General features: G+C 52.2%; 1 protein-coding gene across 1 annotated transcript; it reads left to right on the forward strand.

Annotated features, from left to right (window-relative positions):
• The first annotated feature begins 636 nt into the window (after positions 1–636).
• ZNF212 (zinc finger protein 212) lies at positions 637–12,320 on the forward strand. Its single transcript, XM_087820952.1, has 5 exons — positions 637–705; positions 8,333–8,716; positions 8,801–8,927; positions 10,606–10,695; positions 11,461–12,320. The coding sequence occupies exons 1-5, from the start codon at positions 682–684 to the stop codon at positions 12,318–12,320; spliced, it is 1,485 nt and encodes a 494-aa protein (XP_087677078.1). The 5' UTR covers positions 637–681.
• The last annotated feature ends 4,964 nt before the right edge of the window (positions 12,321–17,284 follow it).

A 17,284-nucleotide genomic window follows, 5' to 3' on the forward strand; every position in this document is an offset into this window, starting at 1 on the left:
GGAAGTTCATTGCAAGTCCCTGCAGAGACAATGTAGCACAAACTAGGCAACTTTGATTCCAGAACTCCACAGCATCGTTTCACGTGCAGCATGTGCACGGGGTTATTAAATAATTGAAATCAGGGCCATCTGGGGGTTTCCAGGGCATGTGGTTACTAGAATGAATAGGCTACGGGTGCGTTGGCCTGGGCACCTGACCCCACACCGTTGAGATGCGAAGCGTGTTTCTAGTTTCTCAAAAGCAAAATGTTGGATTAAAACCTCTTGCCATTTGGGACCATGTCATTTTCCCCCAAACTCGATTACGTGTTCTCCCCCTCAGAGCAAAGTCTTGAGTGTCATACATTTTGGAATCTCTCAAAGCACCTAGCGGAGCGCCAGGCACGTAGCAACAACAACAACAACAACAAGCACACAAAGTGTCGTGGGTTTGCCTTCAATTCCATCAGTGGGGGGAAAAAGCTGCGCTCGGAGGGAGCGCGGAGCTGCTCTTCGCCCTCCGGCCGCACGGGGGCGCGGTGGGAATCCCGCGCGCGGAGGACGCGCGGCCGGCGCCCGTCTTGGCCTTGTGTCAACACGGCGCCGGAGGAGGCTCGGGGGAGGGGCAGGGCCGCCCCGCGGACCCGCGCGCAGTCCGAGGAGCTCAGGCGCGGCCCCGCCGTGGACGGGCGACTGGCAGCCATGGCGGAATCGGCGTCGGCTCGGGTAAGGATTCCCCCCCCTTCCGTGGCGCGGGGGCGCGTCCGGGATGGCGGAGCCGCGGGGCGGGGCGGGGCGGGGTGTCCCCCGGGGCTGCCGCCACCCGTGAGCACCGACCGGACCCGCGACCCCGGAGCTCTGCCCGCCCCGGGTCCGGTCCCCTCGGCGTCGGGCCGGAGCCCCAGCGCCGGGAAACTTCTCGGAGGCTTGTCCCATGTTCTGGGGTCGGTGACGGTCCCCTGGCGTTTTATCCGCGGTGCCGGCAGAGAGCCCGTTTCCCGGCTGGAGAGGTGGCGCGGGGCTGGAAACTCTGGGTCCCCCGTCGGGTGCTCCGGGGACCCCCGCCGGGTGCTCCCGGGACCTCGGGGGCTCGTTGCTTCTCGGCGACCAGCTCAGCTCGCCCTCGGCCATTGTGCCCCGCCGGCTCCCTCTGCCACATTGTCCCGCTACGGACTTGTTCTGTGCCCGGGTCGCAGCCGCAGGTTGGAGTCGGGCTGCGCCCTCTCCGCGGGGACAGGTGTTCGCTCGCCGCGGAGTTGCTGGGTTTTGTTTGCGGAGCTGTCGGGTGTCCGCACCCCCCCCCACCCCGGCCCCGCTGCAGGACCCAGCTCCGGGGCAGAGGAAAATCCCGGGCAGGGAGGCAGGAAACTGGATTTCAGCCCCAACTCGGCGGCCGGCGCCCCGGCGCTGGGCCTCCCTTTGCTCCGCTGCACGGCGAGCGTGTGGGACGAGTTGCTGGGAGTCTCGGAGGTCCCCGCCCGCTCTGACATTTCGCACGTTCTCGGAAAGTAGTGGTGAATTTGATAATAGCAGAGGATGCGCTATGGGAAGGGCAGGTGGAATTTTTATTTTATTTTAAGAGAAAGAAAAAAAAGAAGAGAGAGAGAGAGAGAAAGAAACATCGATCCGTCGTCCCGCTTATTTATGCATTCATGGGGTTGCTTCTAGTATGTGCCCTGACGGGGAGATCGAAACCTGCAACCTTGGCGTATCCGGGCGACACTCGGCCGGGAGAGGGGCTGGAATTTAATTTTTTTTTACTTTATTGATTTTTAGATAGAGAGAGGAAGGGAGAGAGAGAGGCATCGATTTGTTGTTCCACTTATTTAAGCGTTCATTGGTCGGTTCTTTTTTTTTTTTTTCTTTTTTTTTTTACCTATTGATTTTCTTTCTTTTTTTTTTTTTTTTACCCATTGATTTTTTTTTTTTTTTTAATCCTCACCCGAGGATATGTTTTTATTGATTTTAGAGAGGAAGGGAGAGAGGGAGGCAGGGAGAGAGAAACATTGATGTGAGAGAGAAACATCGATCTGCTGCCTCCCATATGCGCCCCGAGCATTTCATGGTCTAGAAACACTTTCAAAATCATATGAGGTCTCATGAGAATTGAGGGCTAACAAGATGCACTGTATTTGATTCTTTTGTTTCTTTTTTTTTTTTTTAAATCCTCACCGGAGGATATGTTTTTATTAATTTTACAGAGAGAGAGAGGAGGGAGAGAGAGAGGAACAGCAGTGGCCAGGGCTGTTTGATCCTTGGAGGAAGGGGTGAGAATGAAGAGGGGAAGGAGTGGAGGCCTGGAGAGCACAGTGTTTGCTCTCAAGGAAGCTACAGTTGAACTGCGAGGACAGGATACAAATGTTTCCAGTGTTTACCTCCTCTGACTCCTTTCACGAAGGTGATACAATCTAACAGTTGGCTTTTTCTCAGTACTGAATTAGTAGTAAAGTGAGGCAGAAGGACAAGTTTGCTAACTTCCAGAGGACTTCTTCCTGACTGGTCAGGGCACAGGGGCTTGCCTGTCATCAGCAGATCTTGTTAAAAGGAAGCCTTAAAGAGCCTCCAAAATTCACAACTGCGCCCTCAGTAACGTATGGATCTGTCATTGTAGAATGTATTTAAATTGCCTTTGGGCGTAATTCCGTTCTCAGACATTGTCCCTTCCAATGAGGATTCTGTACCTCTCATTTAACAGTGTGGCCGAGTAGGTGCCATGATGAAAATAAATAAAAATGCTGGGGGAGAAAACACAAATATATTTGAAATGTATGTTAGTAAAGAATACTTGGAGCCCAAAAACTAAGTGAAAGAGGGAGCTCTTAAGAGGTAAGGAGGGTTCTGGAACCTCTTGCTGAACACTTACCTGAGTGTTTATGGCCTCAAGGGGCCTAGAAAATAGAAGACAAAACTCGGAGCCTAAGGTGAGAGTCCAGGAAGCCTCCTACCTGAATCTCCTAAAGCTGAGACTTCAAAGGGCAACATTCAAGGTGAGCTGAAAGCAAGCTCTTACCCCCAGGTGACTGCACAGAAAGTTACATATGTCAAACCTTGGTGCTGAGAGATGGGTGCAAGGTGCCCCTTGAAAATTGGTGACTCCCAAGTGGGTTTATTGCCTGAATTTATATGACCTGGATGGTCCAAGAAACCTCAAGCGGAGAATTTAGTTTAAAGTAGAACCTCCGGCTCTGGCCCGTGTGGTTCAGTGGTTAGAGCATCAGCCTGAGTGCTGGAAGGGTCTCGGGTTCAAGTCCCAGGCAAGGACACATACCTGGGTTGCAGGTTCCATCCCTGGCCAGGTTGGGGCGAGCACAGGAGGCAACCAATTGATAACGTGATCCATGTTTCTCTCTCCTCATTTCCTCTCCCTCCCTGTCCCCCTCCCTCCCTCCCTTCCACTGTCTCTTAAAAAAAAAAAAAAAATTCAATGGAAAAAATATCCTCAAGTGAGGATTAACAAAATAGAGTAAAGTAGAACCTCCAGCTGTCTATCAAAAAATAAATAAATAAACATGAATCTTCTCTGGAGGAGTCTACATTTAACTCAGACTTTAAATAATTCTCATAGATAAAATTCCCAGGAAAAGGAATTCACAGTAAAAAAAAAAAAAATACTAAACAAACAATGAAAAACTATGAGGAGAATCCAGTAAAAATAATGGGCAACAAAATTAGACCTAGTTGGTTGGAGCATCGTTTCATACGCCAAAAGGTCTCGGGTTCGATTCCAGGTCAGGGCACATACCCAGGTTTCGGGTTCTATCCCCCGTTGGGGTGTGTAAGGGAGGCAACCAATTAGTTTCTCTCTCTCCCCCCCTCTCCCTTTCTCTCTCCCTCTCCTAAGCAGTTTTTTTTAAATGGATAAATCTAAACAAATATTGACTGGCTAAAATAGTAATCTCTTGGAGAGTTAAAAACAAAGGCAGAGTTTAAATACATGGCATCATTGATGTAAAAGGAAGAGACGATCAGAATTCAGGTGTTTGAAGTCTCTGCGGGGATGCTGCCTGTAATTTCTAGGATAGTTGCTGAAAGACTAGAAACGGCTGCATAGCTTACAAATTAAAAGGGGGGTAATAGAATGAGAAAAAAAGTCTAAAAGAAGGCAAGAAAGAAGATGAAAGATGGGACAAATCACATAGCAAAGGTGGAAAATAAACATACATCAACAATTAGAATAAATGTAAAGGGACCGAATGATCAGGTTAAAAGAAAACATGGGCAGGATGGGGAAACTGAACTGCATGGTGTATAACAGATACAGCTAAAGGATATGAAAACATATCAGGTTAATACTAATCAAAAGGAAATTGGCTTAACTATATTCATATTGCTAGAGATAGAGGGCTAATGCTATTTTTATAATGGCAAAAGACCAAATTTACCAGCTGGGTATGACATTTCTAATCTTATATGCCCCTAATTATGTAGCCTCAGCATATATAAAACAAAAGTTGACAGAAGTACAAGGAAAATTCACTACCATAGTAGAAGATTTTAACATTGCCTTAGTATTTTGTCAAGCAGAAAACAATTAGTAAGGGTGTAGTACCTCTGGTAGAACTTTCTGAGATGGTGGAAATATTCTCTGTGCTGCTCAGTGTAGCAACTACAAGTTACATGTGGCTGTTGAGCTCTTGAAATGTAGCTAATATGACTGAGGAGGTTACATTTTTTTAATTTAATTTCAATTCATTTAACTTTAAACAGCCACATGTTTCTAGTAGCTGTGTTATATTGGACAGCACATATAGAGAGGATATGATTAATTTTCCCATATATATATATATATATAATTTTGATGTATAAAGAGATTGATGAAGAAGAAAGGGAAAAGGCAAGAAAAACCCCTATTACCGCCCTGGCCGGTGTGGCTCGGTTGGCTGGGCGGCGTCCTGTGCATCAGGAGGTTGCAGGTTCGATTCCGGTCAAGGGCACATGCCTGGGTTGCAGGCTCGATCCCTGGTGGGAGGTGTGCAGGAGGCAGCCGATCAATATTGCACTCTCACATTGATCTTTCTCTCTCCCTCTCCCTTCCTCTCGCTACAATCAATACACTTTTTTTTTTTTTTTTTAAAGGGGGAAGGTGGAGGGATTGAGAAAAAAAAAAAAAAAGAGGACTCTTGGATGTGGACAGCAGTGTGCTAACTGCAGGGTGGCAGAGGGCATAGAGAGCACAAATGATGCTGGAAAAAATAATAAAAGACAAAAAACCCACAAATTTTAAAAACCCTGCTAGTAATGAAAGTGTGTTCTGGAGGTTGGTGCTGACTGTGGGCTGGGACCTCAGCTGGGCCGTTGAACAGACGGTCACCATGCGCCCTCTCCATGTGGCTTGGGATTCCTCAGGTGACTGCAGTGCCTGCCTGCCTGCCTGCCTGTGATTTGCTCTTGGTGACACAAACGGTCCCTGCCAAACCTTCATTTAATTGCCGATTCAGGAGCAAAATAGGTGGTTTGTCTTAAGCTGCTAAATTTTTGGATTTGTTGTACAGCAATTGATGATTGGAACAGGCACTTGGAAATACACTTAAATATTGGGGGGGGGAATATATACATACATACATATATATATATATATATATATATATATATATATATATATATATATATATATATATAAAACAGCCTTTAAAGAAGAGTGTATAGTATGTTCATGGATTGAAACATTTCACCCTAAAGATGTCACTTTTCAAATTTACCTATGGATTCGAGGCAGTTCCAGACAAAATCTCTAGATATTTTTGTGAACCTTTCAACTTATACTATCAATAGGCCCAAAATAGTCAACATGTAAAACGAGGTGGGATTTGCCTTACCAGATATCGGTGATTTTCAAAAAGCTGTGGTCATTAAGACGGAAATATTGGTGAAGCACTAGAAAAACTGACCCACAGCACAGAATAGAGATGCCAGAAACGGACTGATATGTAAGAAAACTTAGCTTATGACAGAGAGAGCAGATCAGCGGGTCAGTGATGGATGTTTCATTATGTGGTGCTAGATCTGTTGATTCCCCACATGAAAATTGGGCCTTGCACCATGCACAGATACGAGTTCTAGTTGAGGTAAACACCTGAATGGGAAAGTCAAAGCTATAAAGTGTTTAAAAGACTGTATTGTGGGTTCTAGGTTTTTCTTTTTACACCTGACAAGAAAGGTCAAACCATAAAAGTAGCTGATATGGTAAAACTCAACCCCATTAAAGTTAATGACTTTTTATCAAATGATTCTGAAACCCTGGCTGGTGTGGCTCAGTGGTTGGCATGTCAGCCCAGGCACTGAAAGGTCGAGGGTTCAACTCCCGGTCAAGGGCACGTACCTAGGTTGCAGGTTCAGTGCCAGCCCTGGTTGGGCCGCGTGCTGGAGGAACCGATCGATGTGTCTCTCACGTCGATGTTTCTTTCTGTCTCTGTCTCTCTGTACACCCCCGACCCCGCCCTCTCTCCCTCCCTTCCACTCTGAAAAATTAATGGTGCCCTGGCTGGTTTGGCTCAGTGGTTAGAGAGCGATGGCCTGTGGACTGAAGGGTCGCGGGTTTGATTCCGGCCAACGGCACCTGCCTCGGTTGCAGGCTCAGTCCTGGGCCCCAGGCGGGGCCCGTGCAGGAGGCAACCAATCGACGTGTCTCTCTCACATCAGTGTCTCTCTCTCTCTCTTTTTCTCTCCCCTCCTCTCTCTCTGAAAAGCAACCCAAAAAATACCCTGGGGTGAAGGTTAACAACAACAAAAAAGATGCTGAACAGAGTAAAAAAAAAAAAAGGCGAGGTACAAGTCAGGAGAAGGTATTTGCACCATATATAACCGATAAAGATCAGTACCCAGAATTTACACGGAAATCCTAGGAGACAGGAGGGGAAAGTCAGAGAACCCAAAAGATAAACGGACGGGACTTCAGCAGGTGGTTCCCTGAAGGGGAAGTTGGAGTGGCCAGTGAACCTGTTTCTGCTCAGTGCCTCGGGCTCGGCGTCGTCACTGTCGCCGTAAGAGAAGCGGCCCTGAATAGAGCGTGCCCGGAGAAGGTGTGACGCTAGGGGGTTAGGACTGAACCGTGAGCCTGCGCTGGGGCTGAGAGGACAGCTTCAGGAAGGCTCCCCAGCCGTGGGTCTCAGCCATGCTGAGCCTCAGCCACAGTGATTTTCCGACAGGATGGTCGGTGGGGGACAGACCGTGAAAATAGGGAGTCGGGGGCCTTGGATCACGTCGGTGAGCGCTTGTGAAGGGCGTGGAGGGTGCTGCTCCCTTACACCCGCTGCCATGGGGCCCAGCCGAGCGGGCGGAGCCTTGCAGCCCTGCTCGGGAACCTTGACCAGGAGGAGCTGCTGGAAGGTTTCCGCAAGGCTGACGCGAGTGTCTGCGGAGCCTGGCAGGATCGTGGAGCCGAGAGTAGACGTAAAGTATATCATTTATCACAGCAGAATATCACAAATAGCCCAAAAACTCAAATAGAAAGAAATTGGTTTTAAAAACGAATCCTGCCCTGGCCAGCGCGCTCAGTGGCTAGTTAGGGTGTCAGCCTGCGCTCTGAAGGGTCTCGGGTTCGATTCCCAGCTGAGGGCACACACCTGGATTGTACCTGGATGGAGGGTCTGCTCCCCGCCAGGCCGGTGCCGAGCCTGCGGAGGCAGCCAGTCCCTGTCTTTCTCTCTCTCCCCAACCCCCTCCTCTCTCTCCCTCCCTCCCTCCCACTCTCTCTGAAAAGCACCAGCAAAAATATCCTCAGGTAAGGATTAACCAAGAAAAAAAAAAAAAAGAATCCTGACACACAATATGTACGTGTGAAACACAGGTAACAAAACACATGTACAACGTGATTTCAGTTTTGTTGAAAAAAGCGTATCGGAAATGCACCAACATCCTTACAGCTTCTTTCTGGATGGTGGTATTTTACACAACCTTCCCTCCCTGTCCTTCCTTCTTTCCTTCCTATTTTTCAATATTTTTTATTGTAATATAAGTGTGTAATTTGCAGTATCAGAATACAAAAGAACATACTTTTTAAATTAAAAACAGGAGAAGCTGGCCCGGCCGGCATGGCTCAGGGGTGGAGCATCGACCTGGGATCCAGGAGACAGGTTCCATCCCAGTCGGGCACACGCCCGGGTTGCGGGCTCGATCCCCAGCGGGGGGCCTGCAGGAGGCAGCCGATCGATGACTCTCATCACTGATGTTTCTATTTCTCTGTCCCTCTCCCTTCCTCTCTCTGACATCAATAAAGATTTTGATTTTTATTTTTTTAAAAAGAAGGAGAAGCTAGTTAGTGGCTCCGAGAGCTGCTGGCCCCCGGGGCCCGTGGCGCTCTTCCCTCGGTGTTTGGAAAGGACCCCGGCTGACCGGCCCGTGTCTGGCTCTGCAGCACAAGAGGAAGCGCCGCTCCACGCCTCTGGCTTCTCCCTCGCCGCCCCCGCCGGAGCCGGAGCCGGAGGCCGAGGCCGAGGGGCTGTCCCTGCAGACGGTGATGGCCGCCCTGCAGGCCGTGGAGCAGAGGATGGAGGCCCAGGCCGCCCAGCTGCAGAGCCTGGAGAGACGCATGGAGACGGCCGAGAAGAAGCTGGCCGACTTCGAGAAGACGACCCTGGAGTTCGGGAACCAGCTGGAGGGCAAGTGGGCCGTGCTGGGGACGCTGCTGCAGGAATACGGGCTGCTGCAGAGACGGCTGGAGAACATGGAGAACCTGCTGCGCAGCAGGAACTTCTGGGTCCTGCGGCTGCCCCCGGGCGGCGCGGGCGAGGCCCCCAAGGTAGGCCTTTCTTTCCTTCGGGACCCTGAGCCGTGGGCTCTTCCCTGGCGGCCAGCGCTCACTGTGTGACGCCCGCGATTCCAGGTGTCCCGGTCCCTGGAGAGCGACGGGGTCTGCATCTCGGAGCAGGAGTGGGAGAACCTGGAGGACTGGCAGAAGGAGCTGTACCGAAACGTCATGATGAGTAACTACGAGACGCTGGTCTCCCTGAGTAAGAGCCGTTCCCCCCGGGTTCCCCCGGGCAGCCGCAGTTCCCCGCCTGGGCCGGGCTGGGAGTGGGGAGGCCCCAGGCCCTCGGCTGACGCAGGCGTTGGGAGAGGTCGTGGTGTCCGGCCTTTCTTCTCTGTACTCACATAGTCAGATCTTTTTTATTTTATTTTTTTTAATCCTCACCTGAGGATATTTTTTCTATTGATTTTTTAGAGAGTGGAAGGGCGATGGGGAGGGGGAGAGAGGTGAAGAGAGACACGTCAATGTGAGAGAGACGCATCAGTTGGTTGCCTCCCGAATGCGCCCCGGGTGCCCTTGACTGGAATCGAACCCCCTTCGGTGCGGCACCCGACGCTCTCACCACTGACCCACACCGGCCAGGGCCAGATCGTGATAATATTTACTAATAGGTAAAATGTCAGGCCTGGCTGGCGTGGCTCAGCAGTTGAGCATCGACCTAGGATCCAGGAGATCGAGGTTCGATTCCTGGTCAGAGCACATGCCTGGGTTGCAGGCTCGATCCCCAGTGGGGGGCGTGCAGGGGGCGGCCGATCAGTGACTCTCTCACCATTGATGTTTCTCTCTCTCTCCTTCTCTGAAATCAATAAAGACATATTTTAAAAAAAAAAAAAAGACGTCACCATATGCTTTATAGTATATCATGGCTGGGGTTCCTCATGCTGTTTTGTTTTTTGGGGTTTTTTTAATATGTCTTTATTGATTTTATTTTATTTTTTGAAATATATCTTTATTGATTTCAGAGAGAAGAAGGGAGGGGTGAGAGAGAGAGAGAGAGAGACATCAATGATGAGTCATTGATCGCTGCCTCCTGCAGGCCCCCCACTGGGGATGGAGCCTGCAACCCGGGCATGGCCCCGACCGGGAATCGAACCTCGATCTCCTGGCTCCTAGGTCGATGCTAATACTTAAGCCTATCTGATAAGGAATCCTTCGTTACCTGGGATGAGACAGGCAGGACAGGCTAACCAAAAATTGTCCCGGGCACACGGCTGGAATCACAGCCAGTCGTGGTGTCAGTATTTATTTCTGTGTCGATTAGAAAGTGCTGCTTAATAGGTATGTATATATCTTGATATGCAAAATATTAGCTGTTATATTATAAATGCATTTTGTTTGGTAGACAAAATCTTTTACAACCTAGGTCCCTGGAGGATTGTTAAGAAGGCCACTGGGACTGAAGCAGAGCGGAGGGGACAGGAAAGTAGCCAAGGGGGTCAGAGAAGTCACTGTGACCTCGGCTGCGTCATGTGTTCTGCTAGTGGCTGTCACCTTGTCTGTCACGGGCGTGGGATACGCGCCCGCCTTACCTTGCAGTGCTTTAGCTCAGGTGACGTTAGGTACCTGGAAGGAAGTAGATACGTACGTGGGAGGGTGCAGTGGTCTTGGTGAGACGAGCGACGGGCTCCGCGCCTGACCGCTGAGCCACAATAACTAATGAAGGAGCACCGAGGGGGCGGTCAGCCGAATGCATAATTCCAGTGGACCATTGTTTTCTAGTCGTGCCAGACTGCTAGGGGAAAGTGACAGGAACAATACTTCGGACCTCATGAAGTTTTAATATCGACCCCTTGACGTTGGTCACCTTGCTGATCAGCAGATGACTGGCGTGCAATGAGATTTTACTCTCTCGGGCTCACACTGTGCCGTTTCCAACCCAGAGGTCCTCGGCCAGCCGGAAGGAGAAGCCGAGTTGGGTACGGAGATGCTGGGAGACCTGGAGGAGGAGGGCCTTGGTGGTGTCCACCCAGGTGAGTGGCTCCAGAATATTCCGCTTCTCCCCTCCCCACGCCCCGCAGCCTGTAGTGAGCTTTCCCACTGCAAACAGCCAAACACCGAGTATCAGTAACCTCGTGCGGCATTGATTTATTCTAGGCTCCTTTATGCTTATCATGAGCCCACCTATTTATGTGTGGGTCTTAACGCCCTCCCGCTATGCGGAATCCTTGGGATTCGTGCCCTGCAGAGGAGAGTGCATGGTAGACATTTGTGGAAACCCACAGGGCGCTGAGGAGGGGGTTGGTCACAGCTTTGGGGTGAAGCTGACTGGGAGAGATGCAGGGAAAGCACTCGTAAGTCCGGTGATCTGGGGAATGTGCAGGGACCACAGAGCTGGATGCGCGAGTTTTTAAGCTATAGGTTTAGTTTTTTGTGTTTTGTTTTTTAATCTTTCTTATTTATTATTTTAACACTCCTAAATTAGTACAGTTTTCAGTGTATTTAGCCGTTTTTCAGAGATCGAATCCAGTCTGTGGACAAGCTTGGAGAGCTGTCATTTACAGCGTTGTTCCGTGGTAATAATAATAATATATTCAGATTTCCAGGGCGCTCGTCCCCGCCTGAGCGCGGGATTCGCTCTCCGGCTGTGGGAGCCCGGGCAGGCTCACCCTTCTCCAGGCCGTTCTTACCCCCTTGTTCCTTCCATTTGGGCCCCTCTGGGATTCACAGGTGTTTGTTTAGCTCGGAAGGCGCCAGAATGTGATCTCCTTTGTTTGTTTTCTTGGTTTTGTCAGCAGAAGGGGTTGTAATCAAGCAGGAGATCGAGTACCCGCCCGAGCGCTCTGAGGACCTTCCCGGGGAGCTCCCGGGCCCCGCCGAGGAGCAGACTTTCCTGAGCCCGGAGCAGACGGAGCTCTGGGCCACGCAGGGCGGGCCCGGCCTCTTGGAATCCGAGCCCAGGGACGCTAGTCTAGAGGAGCCTGTTGAGGGCGGCAGAGACCCCAGCGGCGACAGAAGCCTCGGCTGCCCCCCGAAGCAGAAATCCATCAGGCCCGCGCCGCTGGGCCCGGAATGCGGGCCGGGCCTGAAGCTGAGCAGGGAAGCTTTCGGCCCCTACGACTGCCCCGAGTGTGAGCTCAGCTACCGCTGTGAGCAGCAGCTGGCCACCTACCTGCGGACCCACGCGGCGTGGGAGCCTTCCACCGCCCCGGAGCCCGAGGAGAGCCTCCGGCCCAGGCCGCTGCTGAAGCCGCCACCCAAGAAGACGAAGCAGCACCAGTGCGACGTGTGCGCGCGGAGCTTCAGCAGCAAGGCCAACCTGGCCAACCACCAGCGCAGCCACGCCCAGGAGGGGCCCAGCGGCGGCCCGCGCGTCCAGGAGAGGTTCTCGCCCAACAGCCTGGTGGCCCTGCCCGGCCACATCCCCTGGAGGAAGAGCCGGAGCTCCCTCATCTGCGGTTACTGCGGCAAGAGCTTCATGCACCCGTCGGACCTGGTGCGCCACCAGCGCATCCACACGGGCGAGCGGCCCTACACCTGCCCCGAGTGCGAGCGGAGCTTCGTCCAGAAGCAGCACCTCCTGCAGCACCAGAAGATCCACCAGCGGGAGCGCGGCGCGCTGGCCCTGGAGCAGGGGAGGCCCAACGGCCTGCTGTAGGGGCGCCGGCCCCTCGCCTGTCCGGGGGGCCGAGGGGGCTGGGTGGGTCCCCCGAAGAGACACTGGGCGGGGTCAGGGACGGACTGACTGCTTCCCGAGGGGCGTGGCCTCGACTTGCCTCGCCTCGGCCGAGCGGCAGGCCGGCCCGGCCCCAGAACCGCGTGGGGGGGCCGGGGCCAGGCCCGCCCCGTCCCCAGAACCGCGTGGGGGGGCCGGGGCCAGGCCCGCCCCGTCCCCAGAACCGCGTGGGGGGGCCGGGGCCAGGCCCGCCCCGTCCCCAGAACCGCGTGGGGGGGCCGGGGCCAGGCCCGCCCCGTCCCCAGAACCGCGTGGGGGGGCCGGGGCCAGGCCCGCCCCGTCCCCAGAACCGCGTGGGGGGGCCGGGGCCAGGCCCGCCCCGCCGTCTGCCCTGCTGCTGAGTCCGCGGGTCCTCGGCGCCCTCAGGTCTCGTGTTTTCCCGTCCGCGCCGACGCTCGTGCACTGGGGCTGGTTTGAGGGTCCGTCCCGGTTTTTCAGGGCTTCCCACGGGGTGGAGTCAGGCCAAAGGCGTGAGCAGGTGTGCGGCAGAGCTCTGGGAAGCCTAATCCCCCATTCCTCCTCTTTTGTAGCCTCCTTGTTAATAATAAAGTAGAAGAAATAATTTAAATGAACCGCTCGCCCTGCTCCGAAGAACCTTTTTGGAGTTAGATTTTAGTTAATTTTAATAAAATATAGCCCAACACTTGTTTTTTTTTTTTTAAATTTCCCAAGTCGTAGAAGTTGTTCCCAGCATGGAACCGGGCCTGCCATCTGGGAGGGAACCGTCTCTGGGGCTCTTCCAGCCCACGCGCGCTCCGTTAGCCCGGCGACCGGGGTGCACAGCACGGGCTCCCTGTTGTGAGGGGTCTCGGCGCGCTGGGACGGGGCTCACTGAATCAGAAGGACCACGAGGGGGAGGGCAGCGGGGGGGACCCCAAGGCCCCCACTGAGAATGAGGAGCTGAGAGTTCGGGGCTCGGGCGTCTCCCCACAGCTCTCTTCCCCTTCCATCCCCAGCCTCGCAGGGTAGAAGGCTCCTTTGTTACTTAAGGTTGTTCGGCTTGTATCAGCTTGTATTTGAGTTTGTTCCTGCCAGACCAGTTGTTCCTTGAGGTCGTCCAGGTGACACACTTTCCCACCTAGTCCTGGGCGCGACTGTTCCAGAGGCGATGGAGGGGAGGCGCCCGGCGCTCTTCTCCCCGAGCCCCCGAAGCCTGCGCGCTCTTGCTTGGGAGTGGGCTCCTGGGTCCTGTGTGAGTGTCCCCTTCGATGACTTGGCTGTTGCTTAGAATAAAACTTGGTCCTGGCAGAAAAAAAAAACAAAGTGCTCACGTCGGGTGTTTTTCGCCGGCTGTCGAGAAGACCCTCCTGGGAGCAAGGCGGAGGCGGCGCGGGGCCTGGGGCAGGGACAGGGACTTGAACGCAGAGCGGATGAGAAGAGGGCGCGTGGGGGGGACCCCGTGGGTGCGGGTTGAGGGCTGCAGACAGCCTGCGTGTCGGTTGCCGGAAGGCAGTAGGGGGGGGCGGGCGCCCCAGGGAGCGCTGGGGAGCCACTGGGGAGCCACTGGGGACGTCGGCTTCTATATACCAGTGGTCACGTGGGTTGACCTTAAACATACGGTGCCGGGTGGAAAATGTAAGAAACTGAATGAGACCCTACGACAATACCATTTATGCAAATTAAAAATGCACGTACACAAAACAGACCAGAACATGTAGAAACCAAAAGTTACACATTAAAGGCATCACTGCCCTGGCTGGAGCGACCCGGTTGGTTGGGCATCGCCCAGGCACCAGAAGGTTGCTGGTTCGATTCCCAGTGGGGGACATTCAGGAGGCTGCAGATTGATGTTTCACTCTCAGATCAGTGTTCCTCTCCCTTCCTCCAGAAAAATCAACCCAAAAAATCTTTTTTTGTTTTAATTTTTTTTTTGTTTTTTAATTCTCACTCCAGGATATTTTTTCCCATTGCTTTTTCAGAGAGAGTGGGGGAGAGAGAGAGAGAGAGAGAGAGAGACATCGATGTGAGAGAGACACATCGAGTGGTTGCCTCCCACTCGCGCCCCAACCAGGGCCGAGCCTGCAACCAAGGTACGTGCCCTTGGCCGGAATCGAACCCGGGACCGTTCAGTCCACCGGCCGACGCTCTAACCCCTGAGCCAAACCAGCCAGGGCAATAAAAAGAAATCTTAAAATAAAATAAAGGAGTCACATTCGCCCATGGGAGGAGTAGGATATGGGGATCAAAAGGAACAAATAAAATAAATAGATAAAAAAAAATTAAAAGAATTCAGAGAATAATTACAGTTAGCTGTGGGACACTGGGGAGGCTTTCTGGGGGGTGACTTTTGAACTGGACCTCTGCACAGGTAGAAGAGGGCGTTCTGATGGAGCGGCTCGGCCAAAATAGGAGACATCATGGGCCTGTGCAAATATGTGCCGATTCATTATTTGGCCAGAGGGCGGAGTGTGAGCAGGGGAGACTGGGGGGTGCGGCTGGAAAGAGAGGTTGGGGTCGGGCTAAGGGGTTTGGGTTTTACTGAGTGCGTAATGGGGAGCTGAGAGTTTTGAGCAAAAGGGTGACCTGATTCTAGCTGTGATTTCGGAATATTAACCTAAGAAGAGTTCATATCATGCTTTTTTGTTGTTGTTGGGATGGAGGGATATATATGTTAGAAGGTTTTTTAGGTGAGACCAGCAAGAGTCAGTGAGACCTGACTGGGGGCAGCTGCAGTGAGTGGGAAAGCGACAGACAGGACAGAGGGGCAGGACTGACAAGGCAGCCAGACAGAGAAGGACAAGTATCGCGTGGCCTCACTCGTGTGGGATCTAAGGAACAAAATAAACTGACGGCCCGGCCGGGCCTGGCTCAGCGGTTGAGCGTCCACCCAGGATCCAGGCGATCAGGGTGCGATTCCCAGTCAGCGCACATGCCCCAGTTGCAGGCTTGATCCCCAGTCTGGGGCCTGCAGGAGGCAGCCGATCAATGACTCTCATCACTGATGTTTCTGTCCCTCCCTCTCCTTTCCTCTCTATGAAATCAATAAAGACATATTTTAAAAAATAAATAAAAAATAAACTGACGAACAAAGTAGGTCCAGGGGCATGGAACAGACGGACAGATCTCAGAGGGGAGGGGGGTGAAGGGGAGGAGAAGAGATTAACCAAAGAATCTATATGCGTGTGTGCATAGCCCATGGACACAGACAATAGAGTGGTGAAAGGGGGGGGGGGGGGCGCGGCTGGGCGAAGGGAGGGAAATTGGAGGACATCAGTAATACTGACAATAAAAAAAATTAAATTTTAAAAAGATTGACAAGCCCAGCCAGGTGTGGCTCAGCGGTTGAGCGTTGACCTAGGATCCAGGCGATTGGGGTTCGATTCCCAATCAGGGCACATGCCTGGGTTGCAGGCTCGATCCCCAGTCGGGGGCCTGCAGGAGGCAGCCGATGGATGACAACTCTTTCATCATCGATGTTTCTCCCTCTCTCTCTCCCTCCTCTCCCTTCCTCTCTCTGAAATCAATAAACATATATTAAAAAAAAAAAAAAGATTGACAAGGTAGAGTCAACAGAATGTGATGCTTTTTGAGACAGGGACTATGTCTCAAAAAGCTCCGAGCACAGGGTTTACCACACGCTTATTGCATGAACAGGTACAAGGGGAACTCACAGAACAGGGAGCTCAGTGGTGCCTGAACCAGGGTGGGCTTCAAGGAGGAAGGGGGCCTTGGTCACACTTCTGTTCTCCCTCTACTAATACTTTCCCTCCTAAGCTTTACACACCTGGGCAGGTCCACTTTAAAAACTGATACCTTCTCCTTCTCTGGAATTTGGGGCCAGGTTAGGATGTGTTACTTTAAGGTAACAAGGGACCAAATCAGTAGATGGCATCGTTCATTGTGAACCTCCTTGTTGAAGCAACGCGACCTAACAGACAGTTTGCAAATGAGCACTGAAGGCATTAAGAGGGTCCCTAGTGTGGACCCTGAGAAGAAAGATTCGTTTGATGTGAACCCCAAGATGGAACTTATCCACTGAGATGGGCTCCCCGTGGTCAACCGAGGGCCCAAGTTTTATAAATAATAAAGAACCTAGCGGCCATTTGCTGACGGGCTCCTGGCTCTACACCAGGCACAACCACAGCCTGAACTCTGTGCCCCGCCCTGTTCCCCTGCTTTTTGCACTGAGTCAGCCTCTGCAGGGAAACCCTGGTTTCATCTCCCACCAACGGACTCCCACCTGCCTTGTCCTGTCAGAACGGCACGACTTTGACACCTCACATAAAAAGGACCTAATTGAGCCCTGGCCAGTGTGGTTCAGTGGTTGGAGCGTCTGCCGGAGCACCAAAGGGTCGGGGGTTCGATTCCCTCGGGGTCAAGGGCTCGTACCTGGGTTGCAGGTTTGCTCCCTGCCCCAGGTTGGGGCGCCTGTGGTGGGAGACAACCAGTCTGTGTGTCGCTCTCTTCAATCTGATGTTCCTCTCTCCCCCCCTCCCTCCCTTCCTTCCTCTCTCTTTCTCTGAAAAAGCAATGGAAAAAATATCCTCTGGCAAGGATTAACAGACAAACCAAAAAAAGTACCTAATTGAGAACCTGGGCGGGAACTTTCACGATAAAAAAACGACCTCCCCTCCCCTTTGTCTTGGTGGAACAGTTTGGGTTACTACCTTAGTCTGTGTCTCCAGACTGCGGTTCATTTTTTTTTTTGCTCAAATAATTGCCTTTTATTCTTTATGACAGGCTAAAATCCATTAAGGATTGTAAAATACTGGTCAGTTGTGATCTTAGAAAAGAAGAATTAATGCCCAATGCAAACAGAAGAGTTTTGGGGGCTTGTTGGACCAAGATTCTAAGATGAATGGGAAATGCAGGAAAGGTAGAAAATAAAACTTACATTGCATACAGCACATTTCACTTGATATTCGGTGATTAACTCTGGTTTTCCA

Source organism: Miniopterus natalensis, chromosome 10 (assembly GCF_054644295.1).
Source record: "Miniopterus natalensis isolate mMinNat1 chromosome 10, mMinNat1.hap1, whole genome shotgun sequence".
Classification (NCBI taxonomy): Eukaryota; Metazoa; Chordata; class Mammalia; order Chiroptera; family Miniopteridae; genus Miniopterus; species Miniopterus natalensis.